Genomic DNA, 19944 nt, shown 5'->3' on the forward strand with positions numbered 1-19944 from the left:
TAGAAAATGCCCATACAAACAGATATTATGTTAGTCCCAAATCAAAGAGTTAAATATACTGTAGTGTTTGGCCTAGATCAATACACTAATCAGAAGTTACTGCACATGCCAGAACTAGAAGTAAAGTAGAAAGATAGTTGTAAACCGGATCAGAAATAAAACCTTCAGATTAAGAGTAATGCCTTTTTCATGTCAAGTAAGTCACTTACTAAAAGTAAAACCTACAGTAGAGTATCCATAGCATTATGTAATACCTGCAGGAGAAAGGTAGTTAGTACTACCTGCAGGAGAAAGGTAGTAATACCTGTAGGAGAAAGGTAGTTAGTAATACTTGCAGGAGAAAGGTAGTTAGTACTACCTGCAGGAGAAAGGTAGTAATACCTGTAGGAGAAAGGTAGTTAGTAATACCTGCAGGAGAAAGATAGTACTAACTGCAGGAGAAAGGTAGTAATACCTGCAGGAGAAAGGTAGTAATATCTGTAGGAGAAAGGTAGTTAGTAATACCTGCAGGAGAAATGTAGTAGTTAGTAATACCTGCAGGAGAACGGTAGTTAGTAATATCTGCAGGATAAAGATAGTTTCATGATATAAATCATATACTGTACATTCCCTTCCTTGATATCATAACACACGTGTGTTATTATTCTGTTTCTTTCTAGGTTCAGAGAGTGTTGATATGGCTGCATTTCCACAGGAGCATGGAGATGGCTGTTACCCTTCTGATTCCCTACCCAGGCCCCCCATCCATCCATTGCCACATCATATAGACTCTCAGTGGCCTTCAAGAACCAGTCCAATCAACTTTTCACCAGACAGATTGTACCAAATGAGAGAACCACACCCATTCCCAACCCCACCACAGAGAACCAATACTGAGGAAGAGGGAGAAGGAAGCTTGCTTCTAAGCTCACAGAAGAGTGCTTTTGTTTCTGACCACCAGGTACCTGATTTGACAACAGCATCATCTCAAAACCCCTCAGGTTTGGGTCTTGGCCCCCAGATAGACCAAATTAGTCAAGGGGCATCTCAGAAAAGGACTCCATTTAATATGTCTCTGCGCTCACAATCCAGGACAGTGTCTCCGGCTGTACAACCACAGGGTTTCATACAAGGAAGTAAGTATAGTATTTATGGTTACCTTCTCAGTTTAGTTGGCTGGCATTATTGCACTGGTTAAAGATACTTACAGTAAGTGGCTGACTTAATGTTATGTCTCATGGTCTTACTGTTCAACTAGGTTCACAAAGATTTTCGGTTTGAAGTTGGTAGGAAACAGCAACCATATTAAAGGATTAAACATTCATTGATCAAATACTTTAACTTGATTGTTTGTTTGTCAATAGAGATACAGTATTAACTCATTTGTCATGTCAAAGTTATCTGGTGTCCGACAGGAATGCTAGCATGTAAGCCTTATTTGATGAACAATAGGTATAACTAAGACAGGGCTTTGGTTCTGTTATATTGACCTATAGTAACAACTACCAACTGGGTGATTTGCCTTTCATTCAAAACAATGACCTCATTAAACTCCCATTTATGCAGATTCACTGTTGGTTGTTTCAGCTGCAGCAGAAGATTTTGCTTTATTTGAATAGTTTCCTTCATTTGCATAATTTTCCCTTCAGTACATGTTTTGTAACATGACTTGTGTGAGAACAAGGAGTATAGTATTTTACTCATATGTGCATTAGCTATGGTGATGTGTCTTACACATTGATTTATGATGTTTGTGATTTGCATAATGTGTAAGTTGAATTTGTACATAGTTTGCCTGCTTTTTTTATATTATGATGACTCTCTTTGCTTCAGTACCAGATTCAAAAAATGAAAATATTTTTCAAGTGGAGGCTGAAGCAGAACAGAATGCAACAGAGAAGACTTCCTCTCTCCTGGAAGAGAAGAGCTCTGAAAAGGAAAAAGAGGAGGCAGAGAGGCAGACCATACAAAGTAAGAATCCGAGGAGGGTATTAAAGAGCTGCTCTATCCTTGTGTGTGTTTAAAAGAGGCAGAGAGGCAGACCATACAAAGTAAGAATCCGAGGAGGGTATTAAAGAGCTGCTCTATCCTTGTGTGTGTTTAAAAGAGGCAGAGAGGCAGACCATACAAAGTAAGAATCCGAGGAGGGTATTAAAGAGCTGCTCTATCCTTGTGTGTGTTTAAAAGAGGCAGAGAGGCAGACCATACAAAGTAAGAATCCGAGGAGAGTATTAAAGAGCTGCTCTATCCTTGTGTGTGTTTAAAAGAGGCAGAGAGGCAGACCATACAAAGTAAGAATCCGAGGAGGGTATTAAAGAGCTGCTCTATCCTTGTGTGTGTTTAAAAGAGGCAGAGAGCCAGACCATACAAAGTAAGAATCCGAGGAGAGTATTAAAGAGCTGCTCTATCCTTGTGTGTGTTTAAAAGAGGCAGAGAGGCAGACCATACAAAGTAAGAATCCGAGGAGAGTATTAAAGAGCTGCTCTATCCTTGTGTGTGTTTAAAAGAGGCAGAGAGGCAGACCATACAAAGTAAGAATCCGAGGAGGGTATTAAAGAGCTGCTCTATCCTTGTGTGTGTTTAAAAGAGGCAGAGAGGCAGACCATACAAAGTAAGAATCCGAGGAGAGTATTAAAAGCTGCTCTATCCTTGTGTGTGTTTAAAAGAGGCAGAGAGGCAGACCATACAAAGTAAGAATCCGAGGAGAGTATTAAAGAGCTGCTCTATCCTTGAGTGTGTTTAAAAGAGGCAGAGAGGCAGACCATACAAAGTAAGAATCCGAGGAGAGTATTAAAAGCTGCTCTATCCTTGTGTGTGTTTAAAAGAGGCAGAGAGGCAGACCATACAAAGTAAGAATCCGAGGAGGGTATTAAAGAGCTGCTCTATCCTTGTGTGTGTTTAAAAGAGGCAGAGAGGCAGACCATACAAAGTAAGAATCCGAGGAGGGTATTAAAGAGCTGCTCTATCCTTGAGTGTGTTTAATGTATTAAAAGCTTTCATTTCTAAGATACAAAGGGATAAACTAATGACATGCCTGACTAGCAGTAATTGTGCTACACTAAACAGCAACATACTTACGCATTTGGGAAACTGAAGCACATAGGTCCTTCATGTGGGTTGGTAGGCCATGCAATTTATACTAATTTATACTTCTGTGTTACTTATTTGAAAGATGCTTGTTGTTGAGTGAAACATGGATGATCTGTATGTCTGCTTGCCTGTGTTCCAAACTTGATATGTAATCAATTTAAACTCATTTGAGTTGTCACATGAGGGGGGGGGGGGGTGTGCTTTAGTAGAATGAATGCCATAAATTAGGTCTTGGATTGTTGTAAATGAGGGTGGTCCAAGCATGAAATCAATTGTTGCAATAATGTGATTACAATAATGTGATCAAGATGAATGGTGGTTGATGGGCTCTAGTTCATAAACATTTATCAGTCACTGGTAACTTCAACTGCAATCAATATTGCAATTATTTTGGTTTCCTTTCATTTAGAGACCCCAGAAAAGCCACAGCCCTCCTTTATTTTCTCTCCGCCTTCCACTCGATCAAAGAGTAGACGCCAATCAAGGACTTTCTTACGCAGAGAGAGCATGGACGAGGAGTCATTGAACGCTTTGTCGGGAGATGTCTCTCTTATTTCATCAGGTACTAGGGAGATCACCCTCATTTTCTTCCTTCGGTCTAGCATCTGGCTTTCAATTGTTTTATATTTATACACATCTTATTGACAGAAGTGGCTTGATTTAATGATAAATTTAATCCATTGCTATAGTCAACATTTTATTCATATATGGGAAAGTTTTCTCTTGTTTGAATCCTATTCTTAAATATAAAATTTTACCTGTTTGTTTCTCTCTTGTGGTAAGTAAAACAGTTGGGATTAAGAATCTTTCATTTTGGATTATAGTAAAAGAACTAAACATTCCAAAATGAAAGAGGAATACATCATGCTAAAATGAGACCTAAACATGTCAAGTGTCAAAGTTGTACAAGGATTTACAATGCAAGGTTTAAAGGGCAAGGAAATATAATGCTGGTGTGAAACCTTAACATTGTCATTTGTTGAATACAAACTAGCCGTTAACTTATGGGATACTCCAGTGTATGGGAAGTGTTTGATGCAGCACGGTTTATCAAAGTACTTGAAGGAAATTTTTAGTGAAAAAAGGGATCCAGTCCTTCCGGTCAAATAATATTTTGTCTTTGTATCGTCATAAGCCTTGTCCTGTAATGAATTTTAGTTTCTGTGATAGAGATGGCCCGTCATGCCAGAAAATTCTAATCTAACACTGACTTACGTCGAGACATGGCGTCAGTGGGGCACATTGGTCAGAATCGATCAGAACTCACTCTAAGCTTGGTCTTGATACAATACACAGAAATGTCTATAGACTTTGCGTATGGCTGTGATTAAAAAATCTCTCAAATAACAAATATCTGAAGAACATATTATGAAGAAGAACTAGTTATGGAATAGTGGTGGAATATTTGAACTCCCCAAAAGATTGCTAACTTGCAAATTCACCAGGAAATTTCCATCTAAATAGCTATTTTACTTTTCAGAAATGTTAGCTTTCCTTCGCTACAGTGTGGCTTGCTAATGATAGCTTGCTTCCCTATTCCCCCTGAAACAAAGTGTCGCGATGACGTCACAGCGCTCATTGTTATCCACTGTTCCAAGTATATTAGATACAGTTGACACAAGGTTCAAAAATTCCCTTCTCACGGATCATATGATGAGAAATCCCCGAACTAGGACTGGCGATGGAAAAATTATGGAGTTTTTTGTATACTCAATAGACTGCCACTTAATATTCCTTTGAAGCCTAACTTTGGGGGAAAGATTCAATTCAATGAGAAAGATTATTGCATTGATAAAGTACTATTGTTTAAGTAACAGCCTGTGAATACCACAGCATATGAGTCACCTTTGCCCTATTTCTTTTACATTGTAGTTGGTTCATCGTCAATGGCTTCACCCACACCTCGTTCTACTAGAAAGGGGCGCCGTTCCATGACCCCAACAAGTAGCCCTGCTGTTAGTGACAAGAGTACGATCTTTGGTGAGAAACAAGCCAAATCAGCAGGAGTTTCCAAGAGACAAACTAGGTATTAATCAATTCATATAAAGGTTTAGGCAGACAAGGTTTTTTTTAGTATCCATAAAACTAGAGGTGAACCAGTTAAAAATCATTAAAAAAAAAGTTAATTGAGGACCAGTCTCATCCATAAGAACATCTGATGTATTTTTGTTTAAATTACAAAATGGTTAATCAGTATTAAGTTTTCATGCACATGTCTCTGTTTCTAACATTGCAAGATCTAATAATCCCTTTCCAACACCCCCCACCACCTTCCTAACCCCCACCCCTTAAAAAGGTCAATGCATAGATGTGCAGATGCATAGACTATTGTTTGAGCTGCTGGTGGTAATTATTAGAATACCAAGACTGGATTTGTCTGCCCTATGTGCTCTGTGGTGTTTGTATTGTGTACATTAGTGTCGTTACTCACAATGAGCTCACTATGCCTTCCAGGATACAAGTTTTAAAGAAGCAGTTGGTAATTCCCTGTGAGTGAATTAGTTATTTATAAAGAGGTTCTATGAAGTGGTGTGTACAGAACGGTGTTTTCAATACCTGTCAACAATAGAAACACTACACAAGACAAATCTGAATAACAATGGAAGGCACTGAAGGTTCGAAAAGAATGGTTATGAGTCATGAAAGAACTATTGACAAAGGCATGAACTTGTAAAAAGAATAAAGCAATGCAAAAATGGAACGATAAAATGCTTTTATTCGATTGACGTCAATACTTCCTAATTTACATACTTGTTTGAACACCATCATAATTATTATTAAAATTAAATTAGCATTATCATGGTTATGATCCAGATAGTACTTGTCTTTCTGCTATGTCTTTCTGCTGATTCAGAGTTTATTATACGACATACAGTGATAGTAGTAATATATGACTGTTCTCATCATGTCTGTGTAGCCTGGGTAACTTTAAAAGTGTACAATGTAAGTGTCCATATAATGATGGATAATTTACTTTATTAACTAGTTTTCATGAAAGCATTAACACTTTTTGTGTCCTCAGCATATAAAAGTTCTTTTGACAATTAAGTACTCCAGAATTCTAATGAAGGATAGCTGTGAGCAGCAGCATAAAACACTGTTAGTCGATATGTACAAGCATGACAACTGACATTTATCTTAACTAATCGATATGTATGACAACTCACATTTATCTTAACTAGTCAATATGTATGACAACTCACATTTATCTTAACTAGTCAATATGTATGACAACTCACATTTATCTTAACTAGTCGATATGTATGACAACTCACATTTATTTTAACTAGTCGATATGCATGACAACTCACATTTATCTTAACTAGTCGATATGCATGACAACTCACATTTATCTTACCTAGTCAATATGTACAAGCCTGACAACTCACATTTATCTTAACTAGTCAATATGTACAAGCATGACAACTCACATTTATCTTAACTTGGTCTTTCCAGAACTGACATATTTAGTAAAACTAAGTGTCGTTTCAGACTGATCCTAAATTTAAGCTCAAATGACTAATCTATGCTTGCTAAAATCAAAGTAAGGAATAATTGGCAACACCACACCATCTTGAAATCAGGAATAATTGGCAACACCACACCATCTTGAAATCAGGAATAATTGGCAACACCACACCATCTTGAAATCAGGAATAATTGGCAACACCACACCATCTTGAAATCAGGAATAATTGGCAACACCACACCATCTTGAAATCAGGAATAATTGGCAACACCACACCATCTTGAAATCAGAGCTTTAAGCCAGGAAGAAGAAAAGAAATATTGGAACCAAAAAGGTTGAAAACCTTGTATTAAAGACAATTCACTGCAAACGTAAAGCTGAGATATACTGTATTCTCAATGTTTTAATTCACAGTTGCTGTCAAAACTTGGAAATCCTGTGAAAATACGTCACTCAAAAATGTTTTCATGTAAAACAAGGAATCACTAAGCAAGCCTGTTGGGTTTTTTTTTTCATATGGACAAAAATTCAGTTTCCATCTGAACAAATGCGAATCAGTTCTTTTCGTTTTTTTTTTCTTAAAACATATACTTAGAGTGTTTGATGTACCTTTTAAAACAAGTTTCCTCAGCAGGCAAAAACTGTGTGAAGACTGAGAATAGGTGTGTGTGTGTTCTTTTTCATTTTTGGTGACTTGTCGAAGGTGTGCTTGTGTGTGTTTATGTGTATGTGATGCCCTTGCTTGTAAACACAATATCTTGAGATAGGTACTTACTACAGATCTCATATTTGGCATGTGGCTTCACCATGTTTGTTTTTTTTTTTTTTAGTTCAAAGGTCAAACATGAAAATCTCATAAGTCCTATATATCCCAGAACCCAAAGATCAAGGAAGTTCATATTTGCACAGTGAATTGGGGTAATACTGTGTACAAGTTATTGACTAATATGGAGAAGGTCAAAGGTTAATTAGGTCAGCAAAGGTCATACCGTGAAAACCTTGTAAAAACAATATTTCAAGAAACCTCCTTTGGTAGGTGTTCAACTATGTTAGGATATTAACAGCAACAGCCCAGATAATGCCATCACTTCTCCAATGAGCTATTTAATGTTCTGTGATATCATGTTTAAATAGCACTGTCTAAACTGTAGCTATTGCTTGTTATAGTTTTGTCACAGACCTCTTAAAAGGCCATACTACTTAGCCACTCTTGAACAGTCTCCCATCATTTTTTTTTAAAAGCAAAATGTCCTAAAAAGTAGATAATCACACTCCCAGGGAAATATCAATTGCATAGCAATTGCAGGGAAGGGTGGTAGTTGTGTACACATCCTGCCACAGGTAGGTCAGTTTTTTTTGTTTAGTTGTAGATGGATGGGACCTATTACAAGTCTCTTGAGGGATGAAGCTCTGGTTATTTTATGTCAGAAACACTGCTTGCCCTGTCTTGTGACAAATTCCACATGTTACCATGTAAGCACTGACTCTGGGTTAGATTTATACTGCAGTATAAGCTTCAACCAGGGTTTTGTTAGCTTGCAAACTACTTTTATGCTACATATGCAATGTATTTTAAAGGCAAGTAACCTTTGAAAGGGCTTTCCCTCTGGTTGTTTAACATTTCACTTTGGGGGGGGGGGGTGGCAAGGGAGGTCTTTTGCTTGCTGGGCAAGTTGTTAAGTTTTTAGGTAAAGTGCTGGTGATAATAAATAAACAAAATGAACAGCAAACATTGCTACATTGGAAAAATAACTGCAAGTTAGCTTTGAGTTTTGTACTTTGGTTCTCTTTGTTTCGTTCAGAGCAAGACGTAGCAAAGGCCTTCTTCCTGAGCAGCAGCCATTAGAAGTCCCTATAAAGCTGATATCTCCAATCCAAGAAGAGGGAGGAGAAGAGGTGAATAAACAGGGATCTGGCAAGGTTGTCCGGGTGCCAAGACATTCCATGTCACTGCGTACCTCTACCAGAACAAGAAGGACAGTCAAGTTGTTCTGATGCAAACATGTAGCAGAGAATTGGTATCATTCTCCTGCAGTTTGTGCATAACTTCATAAATAATTAGTTCTACCTTAATTGGATTGAGAGAATCACTTATTTCTATGACTCAACTAGAATCTTTGCTCTTTACAGTAATACAGAAAATTAACAAAATTGAGACTGAAAGATACTTCATGGTCTTAACTGCTATGTACAAATTAAAACATCACCTGCCATGAATTTGGTTTCTGGCAAAGATTGTCAACTTTTTGTCTGACTTTTAGATGTTGATTTTTGTTTTATTAGCCCACTGCCTTTTACAAGGACAGTTCTTTAATATGTAAATTTAAACAAAAGTAATATGATCCCTGTTTTGTTATAAATGCAAGCCATTTACATGATCATGAATAAGTTATTCAAATGTCAAGTATTTCTAACATATTCCAGATTGTATTTTGGTGACACATTAGATTTATGCTTGGTTTGAGGTGATCAGAGAGAAGCAACATGGAGGTGAATTAGTTAACTGATAAGCTGGTTTAGGCTTTAAATGATATGTAGATATTTACTGTACTTATTGGGATAAATAGTTAAAAAATAAAAATTGACACTTTTGTACTACATTTTGTGTGAGTCTTATTAGCATTTTCTGGCAGCAAGTTGATGCATCATTAAGAAATTTGTATTAGAACTTGATAATGTTTCAGCTTCTTTTACATACTAAAGGATAATTAAGCAATTAATTCAGCTACATTATCAACCAGAAGCCATCTGAGCAAGAATTGAAATATTGAGAGTTATCATAAACGTTTGGTGCATGTCTATATTGTATTTGCAATCTTGTTGGTTTCTCTGGTGATCAGCTAGTAGTGAACCTACAAGTAAGATCATCAGTATCTCATTACTCCACTCCCAAGAAAATCTCTAGCTCAATCAGCTTGGATAAATCCTTCAGTGAGCTCATTTAAACATATTTGGTTACCATGCTGAAGGCTCAGTAACCTTTGCTATCATGCTGGCATGTATGTTTACTGTGTGTAGGTTATGTGTGTGTGTTTGTGACGGCCAGCTTGTAAACAAAGATATCTCAACAACCACAATTTGAATCAATGTCTTACTGGGTAGGTATATGCCCCATGTGTAGATGTCCCTTATCGTTTGTGGTTCCCATCTCATACATATTGATGAGTGGGCAGGGCCTATCATAAATTTCTTAACATATCATTGTCTCTTCAACAGAATTAGTTCATACTTGGTATGGTAATGTAACTACATAGTAAGTATATGCTCTTTGCAACAAAACTTTGATGTCATTAATATTCATGAAGTGGTGAGGCTTAATGGAAAAAAGTCAAACACAGCTTTTAAACACGATACCTCAACAACCACAAGTTAAATCAATGTCATACTTGGTAGAAGGATGCCCCATGATTGAAATTGGAAGAGGTCAACAGTTTCCAAAGTCTGAAACCATTTATAACATGATACCTCCAAAATTAAAGCAATAATAAATCTGTCAATGGTCAAGTGGTATGGTTGTCTTTTGGTGAACATAATTTGGTGAAATTCAGTTCAGTTAAGTCTTGTGAAGGGGCTCTGTAAGTCTTTAACAGAACATACAGTCATCCAGGAATGGTCAAGGAAGGTTGATATGTAATATTGCATTAAACACACTCAAGTGGCTGTTATCCAGATTCACCCTCTGAACTTCAAGGGTTCAACAGGTTATCTCAAATGGTGGCAAAATTGTCTCAATGTGTTAAAAGGTTATTATCAATTGGTCTCAGACTGGCAAGTTTTGTTGTGATTTGTACCAGATGAGGTGTAGCTTGTCAAAATATTTACAATATTGTGTAGAGCTCTCGGTCTGTAATGACAAATCTTAAAGGGATTTGCATTAGGAATTGGAATAACAATTCTATACTGTAAATCCTTACCAGTGAATTAAATGGTTGATGCTATTGACAACATGATAACTGTTTCCTGATTCCTTTCTTTAAATGTCACATAATCATCTCATTTTGGTGTGCACAAGTTCATGTATATTAACATGTTTGCTTACCACACTATGAATATGTTTAGTTATCACTGAACGTTTTCTGGTTGGTTAGTATGATTCAAAAGCGCTTTGAATGTTTGAAGGCCAATTTAGCAGAAGTGCCACATAATATTACTTTCTTCTTTTCACATAACTGTTTAGATTACAAGAAAATAGCTGCTGGTAAATTTTTCTAATGGATCCACTCATAATTCTCAGAATATCATTATTTGTTGTCAACCAACGTGGACAACACTCCTTCCTTCATCGTTCGCTTATTAGTGCAGCAGCTACTGTCAGCTGTTGCACCGTTTAGGTTTTCTTGCTCGATTTTTGCCATGCAAGAACCGTCAGTAAAAGGGCGAATAGATATTCCACGAACCTACGGAGAAAATTGAAAGCAATCCTGGATTAATGTTGCACATAAAATGTTACATGAAACCCATCTCAATTAACTCTACCTGTCCTAGTGTCCAACCGGTAGATCAATGTCAAATGATAACGATATGTTATGACTCGTTTTGTATTTGTTTCTTTTCTTTTTGGTGGCTTGGGAGGGGTGATATGGGAGAGGATTTAGCAAAGGCTGAGACTGAAATATGTATAACACAGAGAACTGATCACATATCAACACAATTCACCGGACAATAAACATGATGTATGGCAATTTCACATCATAGTGCAAAGAAGGTGAATACACTGGATATCTTTTCTGTCAATATTTTGAAGTATGGACTCTTTACAAGGAGCTGCCATTTAACTGCAATTTGGTGAGTCTGCAGCAGCCACGTGTCGACTGCAGAAGATGTTATCTGACACCGTTTCACCTCTTACAAAACTTATGCATTCTAAACCAGATGACTCACATGCGTTAACATTAATTTTGCAAGAACTAGAGAAATGGTATCTGAGATGTGACAACAATGCCCGTTTCATCAATTATTTTTTTACATACAAAAATGATTGTATCCGTAAATTCACGTCGATTTTTTCCCTGAACTAAACAGCTTATGTATTACACCTTCCTTGGCCCCTCGGCCACTTCTCTTTAATATGCTAATTTAAAATCTAGCTCTTACCTTAGTACAGATATATAAATAAGCCATATTAATGGATCCGGTTCCATTTCTGTGCCAGTTAATAGAGGGTTGTAGATGTAAGACGTGCCAATGATACCCAGAAGAATTGAGACTACTCCCAAGATGACAGTGGTAAAGCCTACTATCTGGAGCTTCCGTGTCGGATTCACAATCCGATTGGATACAAGCCGAGACCTTGTAGGTTTTGTGATGGTTAGTACTGGTGTAGGCGGACCATTGTTGTTATTTGTATTCTTGTTACTGACTTGGTCTGTGCCATCACTGGCTTTGAAAGAACGCTTGCCTTCCACATGTCTTTGTTTTTCGTTCGACTTGTTCTCTATTAATGCTGTATTCAAATTTCGTTTGTTTTCCAAAGATACATCATACACATGTGCAGAAATTGTCGCGTAGTTCGGCTTCCGGGCAATGGGTGGCTTTGGTCGAGGTTGGACGGGATCTTCGCCCAGATTTGACTTTTGCTTATGTGGTTTTATTACGGAGGCAAATTCCAAATTTTCCCGAAATATAGTGTTTTCGTTATAGTCACCTGCGATAAGTTCGTTGGGTAACGGAGGACTTGTTCGATCTCGTGAAATCACATCCATGTTAGTACTAGGAAGTTGGACAGTAGAATGAACAACCTGCTCATGATGTATCTGTGGTGTCTTGAGAGGAACTGGAACAGGTTTCTTCAATGTTTGGCTCTCGTTGTAACTTGACCTGTGAAGACCGTTTTGTGAATATTTAGGACGTTCGCTTTCTTGGGTTTCTTCCAGGCTCTCATTACCTGCTGACGTTTGCCTTGAAGTCACTGCATCACTCTCATCCGTGTTCTTTCCGTTAATGGTTTCACTTTCTTTATTTACTTTTCTTGATGTCTTGTTTTCTATGTCATCATGCATCGCTTCGTTGTTAACCATTTGAACACCACCTTTCTCCAGATGTACAGTAAATAAGTTTAATGCATCACCACACGCGTTGACATATGAGGTTAAATTGTGAGGACTGCCTTGATTCAGGAGATACGGGTAGGTATCTTTCAAAGAAATCACTGAATCACGTCTTTCTTCAGGTCCACCTGAGCATTGGCCCAGTGCTAGTGCATCAGTGGTGTCGCAATGAGCGAGCGCAATGAACCCCAATCTACCTGTAGTCATTTCTAACATGTTATTAGAAAACGCTCTTTCCCGGAATGTCCGTTCAAGTTCTTTGCTCGTACGATAAATTTTCTTTGTTACGAAGAAGAATAGAATTGTGAGGGTAAAGCCCCAGAGAATGTTAAAGAGCTGACAGGTTAAGAGAAGCCAACACGTGCCAGCAAAACCAACTGAGATATCAATTATGATAATTAAAATGAAATGGAAAAGTATCATCCCTATCAGGATTCTCTTCTTCTGTAACTTGCGGTTCATCACCTTAAGCTGGCTGATTTCAGACATGACCCAAACTACTAATGCGAAGGCCGATGTCAGTGCTGGGATTCCTAAATCACCTACTATTTGTAGAATCAATTGCATTTGTTGATCCTTTACGTGGCCCTGTGCAGTTACAAACACCACTCGAAATAAAGCGAAAGCTATCAAGAGCAAATGTAAGGCAATAATGAACGGGCGACGTTGTTTCACGTGAACTACAAGCCTCAGCAACATGAAGGATGCGAATAGGAAAAGTAACCCATGTAGTATCCCTAGAATGGAACTGTGCAAATTCAACAGTAGCGGGAAGTTTGGTATATCCTTGTAATTTAACGGATTTGCAACACATAGCGACTGAAAAAAGAAGAAAAAACACTGTTGAAATCACTCTGAATCTACTCTCAACACTACTTTTATCGAATCAGTGGAATATAACTCAAATACCGATCAAGTGATTCACGATTTCAATGATGATGGCAATGGGAGATGTCAGAACAATCAGGCAATCTCAAGTGCAAACACTGGCTACCAGTAGCGTAGGAAGGTACTTTTGAGTGGGGGGGGGGCTGAAGACTGATGGCCGGCCTGGGGAGGGGTCTAAGGGGAGGGGGTGTCCCCCTCCCCTTTGGAATTTTTTGCATTTCCAGGTGGCCTCAGATGCAATTTGGTGCAATATAGCACACTTCAACACCCACTCCATTTTGTAAACTTAATTTTGTATTTTCACCTGGCCTTAGATGCAATTTGGTGCTCCAAATGAGATTTTTTTCTCATTTGGAAATGAAAAAGGGGTTTTCTGACTTGCGAACGGGGGGGGGGCGGAATGATACTTCCGCCCCTCCACATTTTTCACTGGGGGGCTGGCGCCTCCCAGCCCCCCGGTTCCTACGCCCTTGCTGGCTACAGACTCATTTTTAGCTGATTTTAATAGGATGATAGAACATCTTTCCCAGATTTAAGAGAATGGTTACCAATATAATGTTTATTAATACTGGGGATCTACCATGAAGACATACAATGTAAAATAAGTTTTTGAAATCCACGAAGCAGCCCATGCAAGCCACTCTCCCTTGGTCTTAAAAGGAATTCATCAATCTTAAATAGGAAATACGTATTAGTAATAAAGAACTTATAATATCTCTGTCTATTATCGGTTTTGATTCCTTGCCGAAGGCAGAAGGAAAATGAAGTGTGTACGTGGGTGGGGATGTGTAAATGTACCTCATTGAGTAGGAGACCTCTATTGAAATTGGTTCCTTTTTAGGTCAACAGAGGTCAAAGTATGAGAACCTTGAGAACAGCTCACCAAGTGAAACTCATTCTTGGTATATATTGAGTGTGCTTCAATGAAGTATATCCCTTTGATGAGTACAAAAATCGATGGATTTTTTATTTGAAGTCAAAGATGAGTTTATGTCAACATAGGTCAAAGTACCCATCATAACGACATACGTAAAGCATTGTATGTAGGTACACAGTAGTGAGGTCAAGAAACCTACCGAACTTGAGGCCAAATTCTGAAAGCTATTTACAGAAGATAACTTCAAAAGTAAAGCTTAGATGTACTTAAAACCTAAGATGTGGATTCAACATATTGAGAACAAAAATCACATTATTTCCGGTATATATTGTCATTTCAGGTCAACAGATGTCAACGTCAGCATAACTCAAATAAATTGTATGTACATATGCACACCAAACTTGGTATGTGGATCCATATGCAATCACAGGACCGTGGGTTTATTTTACGTTAAATATTGTAGTAAATTTTACAAGGAATCCTTTAGCCTGGTGGCTATTTGGTTATCTATATATTATCCACTTACCATATCTTCAGACGAAGCATTATTCTGAAAACGAACAAATCTCGCGAAACGATTCATGATTTCAGTGATGTCTTTGCCCTGTGTAGTTCTTCAAACTAACTTCCTGTCAAAAGATGAAGATTACGGACGTAAATATTCCCTGACCAGTTGATGTTTTTCTTTTACTATTACATGCAGTATAATAAATAGGAATACAGACGTGTCAGAGATATGTTAAGCTTATTGCCTACCTACCACTGGTGGTTGACAGGTAGGCCTAGTGGTATTAACTTGTTTTGACAACGTGAAGCCTCTTCCATCAGTGTTGGATTATCACCGAGTCCTTTGGAGCTCTAAATTACAATATGTTTCCCCTTAGGTTTTTCCAAACACAAACTGCAAATGGAAAGTTGGTAGCTGTTGTCTTGAAGTTTTGACCTCTACTACCCCTCTATCTATTTTTCTTGATCTGGGGTGGGGTAGGCACTTGTCCCATCGGACTATTGGATAATCCAGCACCGACTTCCAGTGTATTGTTGGTGTCTTAATTTAGCATATTTTATTTGAATAAATCAACCTTTTTTCTCTTTACTTCTCAGAATTGTCCCTTGTTTACAGAGACACTTTCCCTGTAATCATATCCTCAAAGTTCTCATGACAGCAGTTTAGTGAGACAATAAAATGTCTCAATGGGTTAAAAAACGGTCTTTGAGGCATCGATGCTCACCTTCAACCTTATCCACATTTAGAATCGCTACACTTATCCACAGATCACTTCGCCCTCGGAGAGAATATACACTCTGGTCTTGATTCGGCGCTCCCTGTTATACACTATATAGCCTCCACTGAAATGGAGTAGGCCTATAAGATTTAGTTTAAGAGTCGGTGTAAGAGTTAATAATGTCCCCGTGTTGATTTTTTCCGGTAGGATATTATGTACCAAGCAAAAAATTCCATCGGGACAAAATATTCCACTCTGAAATGAAATTTGAAAGAAAAAAAGAAGTGGAAATTTACTTTTAGGTTTATGTTCAATTGGCACTGAAATCACAGTAGGGGAAGGGGGGGGGGTTGAATTCATGTATCCCCTCTTGTTCATTTTCACTGTTTAGTTCCATTAACCCTCACCATTACTGAACGTAACCAAAAGGTGAGTTAAATGTATCTTCTTTTTTAATTCGCCCCGAAAAATTATATCAATATAATAATAATAATAATAATAATAATTTTATATTTTTATATAGCGCCCTTCCCAAAGGCTCGAAGCGCTTTACAATATTACCCCGGTCAATGATAACCTGTCAAACATAGAGACAAACCCTCCACATGGCAGCAGCTGAACCGCGCCCAGCGGACATGTTTATCTCACATGTCCCATTTACACACCTAACATGCCAGGTGTGTATATTAGGGGTGGGGAGGGGTAGTCGAAGATTTTAGGATAAATGAGAATTTCAGGCTTTATCGAAATATAGTATCCATGGAAGAAGATTAGTGGCAACGGATAACCAAAGTAACCGCATACTGGAAGCATACATCGGATAATATATATATATATATATATATATATATTTACATGTAGTAGCTTAATCATACCGACAGTGTAAGTATTTCAGTAGGATATATACAATACTGTACAGCCATACACATAGTGGCATACAATACCATACACAGTAACCATATACACTGAATATATATAAACAGTGAAAGCCAAACAACAGAGTGCATCATGGCTCAACACTTTTTACTGTCTCGCCAATTCTGTTCTTATACCGAGCAACAGAATATTATTATAAATAAACTAATAATATTTTTTATCAGTGCATGAAATCGAATCTTTAGCGTACCAATTAAAGTCTCTTTATATATAGTGCATATAACGCACCAGTGATTCTAAGGTACACAGAGAAGTTGGCAGAGCGTTGTCTACGGTACCAGCACGAGTTTGATATTCAGTACCCAATATAGGCACAACTATTTTTAATTTATATTCACATTTTTGTATTCACGTTCATATAATCTTTTCCAATGCAAGATTTTGCCTGTATTGTTGATATTTGAATAATATGCCCATGTGAGAAGCGAGACCGAAAAGGAGCATTATACACTGTTGAACAAGGCTGGACCATGTTTGGACAGATTGCAAAAGAAAATCACAAATAAAAAGGCCAAGCAAAACCTGTTTGCCACCAAATCTCACACAGAAAATATGTGACTCACAACCGTTGAAGCCCATACATACACATATCTTATTGATTCACATATTCATGCTATTTAAGATGAGGTGTGTACTATATTATCATACAGAGAGCTTATCATAAGTTGGCTGACTATTCCAAAATGAGAAGTTAGTTCAGCTCTTATTCTTGATTTATATGACATATATCCTTGGAGTACATTCCTCCCAAATATCTATAAGGATAATCTTGCTCCTTTAGGAGCTATCAGCATATTTAATAATCGTGTTACGAGTGATAACACGTAAAACCTTTAACTTTCCCTTTTGTATTTCTTGTAAATTTCATATGGAATACAAACAGTGTTAACATTAAAACCAATATTCTGAACCAAAGGTTGTATGAACTACTTCAGATTCAACATTAACAAACATAAACCAAACTAAACAAAAGAAACAAAAAACATTTAACTAAATTAAGGAAACATTATAATTTGAATCATTATGTAAATCATGTACCGTATCCCGTTACATTTAGCACCGTCGTGGAGTGCATCTCTAGTTGATAAAGAGGAGGGGATGATGAAAGTGTCGAAAGCGCCCCTACAGACCATTCTCGCCCCCCCCCCCTCGGCCAATACCCCTAGCTCCGCCACTGGGGATGGTAGCCCCGCCCACCACCATTGCAGCACCACATTTAAAAGTGTTAGGGGTTACTGCCCCCTCTTCCCCCTGTTCATACGCCTATGGTGCCGCTAAAATTTAAGTGCCCGAATGGTCCAGCTAACCCACTTGGTGAAGGGGTTATCCTTACACTTACTATTCAAAGCTTTACGTCGTCTGACAGATATTAGGTCAGAAACTATTGCGATATTTTTTTTAAGGAAATCTTTCAAAAGAGTAGATTGAACGATTTGAGATTCAACGGAACAAGACTCTTTACGGCGTGTCTCTCTATTAAAAAGAAGTTAACATGATACAGACCTGCGGCGTTTTGATTGTTTTCCATTCACTTAAACCGCGATAGTAAATAAGAAAACATATTCTCATGGGTTTTGAATACTATATGGCCGCCTTCGACGTTTCGACTTATAAACTGTTATTTTGCAAATGCTTTGAAATTCCTCCCCTTGCCCAACATTCCCAATATGCACTAACAGAAGTTAATCGGCATTCATTTAGGAGTTATCAGGTATCAAAATTTGCAAACACTCTTGATTTACGGTATCTTCCGATGGCCTTGTTACTTCACGCATTGGGCAACAAGTTTTGATAAAGCCTCGCTATGAATGCTCAGCTAAATACTACAAGTATCCAAGTTGAAATACATTGCTTTCATGTATTAACCGACCAAACAATACCAACATGCCTTCGTGCTGATGTTACTACTAGTCTACGACAGTGGCACCTTTCGAAGTTCACCATCCAGATAATTTATACAAAGGACAAAGTGTACTGCTGCACCGGCAACAATAAACGGATATGTTACCTTGGTTTTGTTAGAATATATTTAAATAATGATCGACGATAATTCTGTTAAATAAAACGTATCTGAGACACAATACTAACTTAAAGGCTAAAACATACTAAAGACCGCCAATACAATAATGATGTATATAAATTTATCAACGTACCTGCAGCGATTATGATCCGGGTTCCTTGCATGTTTTATCTTGTAATTGAAGCCACGCAATCCACAAAATATTTACAAATCCTTACACATTTGTACTTGGATTATGACGTATGCTATACATAACGCACACTTTAACATCCCTGAGACATTTGTTCACATATGTAAGCAGGTGCGGGTGTTCCGGTAAATGGGAACTGAACTCGCAAAGCTGCAAAATTATCAAACAAACACATTTTCTGCATGACTGACTTTCAATAAAATTTTGAGACCTCGTTTTACGCCACCACTAAGTGAGTACTTAAATTCAACTGTACATCGTCATATAAAATGCCCAGACCACATAATGAGTTTCTCTGCGCCGCAAAGTGAAATGTAATACAGTAGGGAGGTGTTATGGATGCAGAATCAAGGCACCATCCAGTTAGAACCCCTTTTAATCTTTTAACCGCCCCTGACAAGTTAATTTATGGCCACTTGAAACTAAGTATGATTACCCTTCTCATGAGAAGCTGTAGCTTTCACAGTCTAGAACATCCTCCCAAATGACGTGGCATATATATATCTATATATATATATATATATATATATATATATATATATATATATATATATATATATATATATATATATATATATATAAATTGAAAACACCACAGACTTTAACTTATACATCTATTTACCAAAATTGATACAAAAAGAACGACATGTTTCGAAAGTAGCGACTTTCATCATCAGGTTACAGACGCGAAATGAACAAGTAATAGCAGACAAATGTACACTAGCAATAACACACAAGGAAAAGTAGATTAACTCAACAAAGATAACACTGCTTGTTGAGATTCTCAATATATATATATATATATATATATATATATATATATATATATATATAAATATATATATATATATATATATATATATATGTCGCTCATCTGTGGATGCATGAGCGTATGCGTAACACCCAAATATTCGAAGGTTGTCATTATTTGGTTGCTCACCTGTCCATACAAGCTTCATATGGTGTCATTCCTTCAACTGCTTTTGTTGGACTTCGGTTTCTCAAGTACTAGCAGCAGTTGACAAGGCTTCTGCCCAAAACTATTGTGGCAGTTTTGAATCGGCAAACATTGATCGCACTGTCTCAACAGGCGTACGCCGCGATTCATCCTTTCAGCAACGGGTCTCTTGTTACATTTAGCTCGTGTCTAACTATTTCTGTTCTCAGGTAGTTTTCGAATTCTGCGGACGAGTATTCACCACCATTGTCCGTGCGTAATTCC

The 19944-nt window shown here is 37.6% G+C and overlaps 2 protein-coding genes across 5 annotated transcripts in view; one reads left to right on the forward strand and one right to left on the reverse strand.

Annotated features, from left to right (window-relative positions):
* The window catches only part of LOC139976370 (protein ELYS-like), a 165745-nt gene extending 155725 nt beyond the window's left edge, over positions 1–10020 (forward strand). Inside the window, exons 34-38 of the mRNA XM_071985064.1 lie at positions 660–1115; positions 1813–1950; positions 3479–3631; positions 4942–5095; positions 8341–10020. Of these exons, the coding sequence (XP_071841165.1) occupies positions 660–1115; positions 1813–1950; positions 3479–3631; positions 4942–5095; positions 8341–8533 (1094 nt within the window). The 3' untranslated portion in view covers positions 8534–10020. The remainder of the gene's footprint in view (positions 1–659; positions 1116–1812; positions 1951–3478; positions 3632–4941; positions 5096–8340) is intronic.
* Positions 9321–19110, reverse strand: LOC139976494 (uncharacterized). Of its 4 annotated transcripts, none has more exons than XM_071985295.1 (5): positions 18666–19110; positions 15583–15831; positions 14877–14975; positions 11633–13404; positions 9321–10935 (listed from the first exon to the last, which is right to left on the reverse strand). In XM_071985295.1, exons 3-5 carry the CDS (start codon positions 14931–14933, stop codon positions 10866–10868), a joined length of 1899 nt encoding a protein of 632 aa, XP_071841396.1. In that variant the 5' UTR covers positions 14934–14975; positions 15583–15831; positions 18666–19110; the 3' UTR covers positions 9321–10865. The 4 variants fall into 4 exon arrangements, with proteins under 4 accessions (XP_071841396.1, XP_071841395.1, XP_071841398.1 ...); XM_071985294.1 differs by having other exon boundaries at positions 14877–14979; positions 18666–19109; XM_071985297.1 differs by lacking the exon at positions 15583–15831 and having other exon boundaries at positions 14877–14979.
* Between the last annotated feature and the right edge of the window lie 834 nt (positions 19111–19944).

Source organism: Apostichopus japonicus, chromosome 11 (assembly GCF_037975245.1).
Source record: "Apostichopus japonicus isolate 1M-3 chromosome 11, ASM3797524v1, whole genome shotgun sequence".
Classification (NCBI taxonomy): Eukaryota; Metazoa; Echinodermata; class Holothuroidea; order Aspidochirotida; family Stichopodidae; genus Apostichopus; species Apostichopus japonicus.

Bases quoted from the DNA above. Each gene is read 5' to 3' on its own strand.
- LOC139976494 (XM_071985297.1), bottom strand. From the start codon at position 14,933: ATGAATCGTTTCGCGAGATTTGTTCGTTTTCAGAATAATGCTTCGTCT. The intron at 13,405-14,876 runs GTAAGTGGATAA...TTCTTTTTTCAG, and splicing joins ATGCTTCGTCTGAAGATATG to TCGCTATGTGTTGCAAATCC. The intron at 10,936-11,632 runs GTAAGAGCTAGA...TTTTCTCCGTAG, and splicing joins ATTTATATATCTGTACTAAG to GTTCGTGGAATATCTATTCG.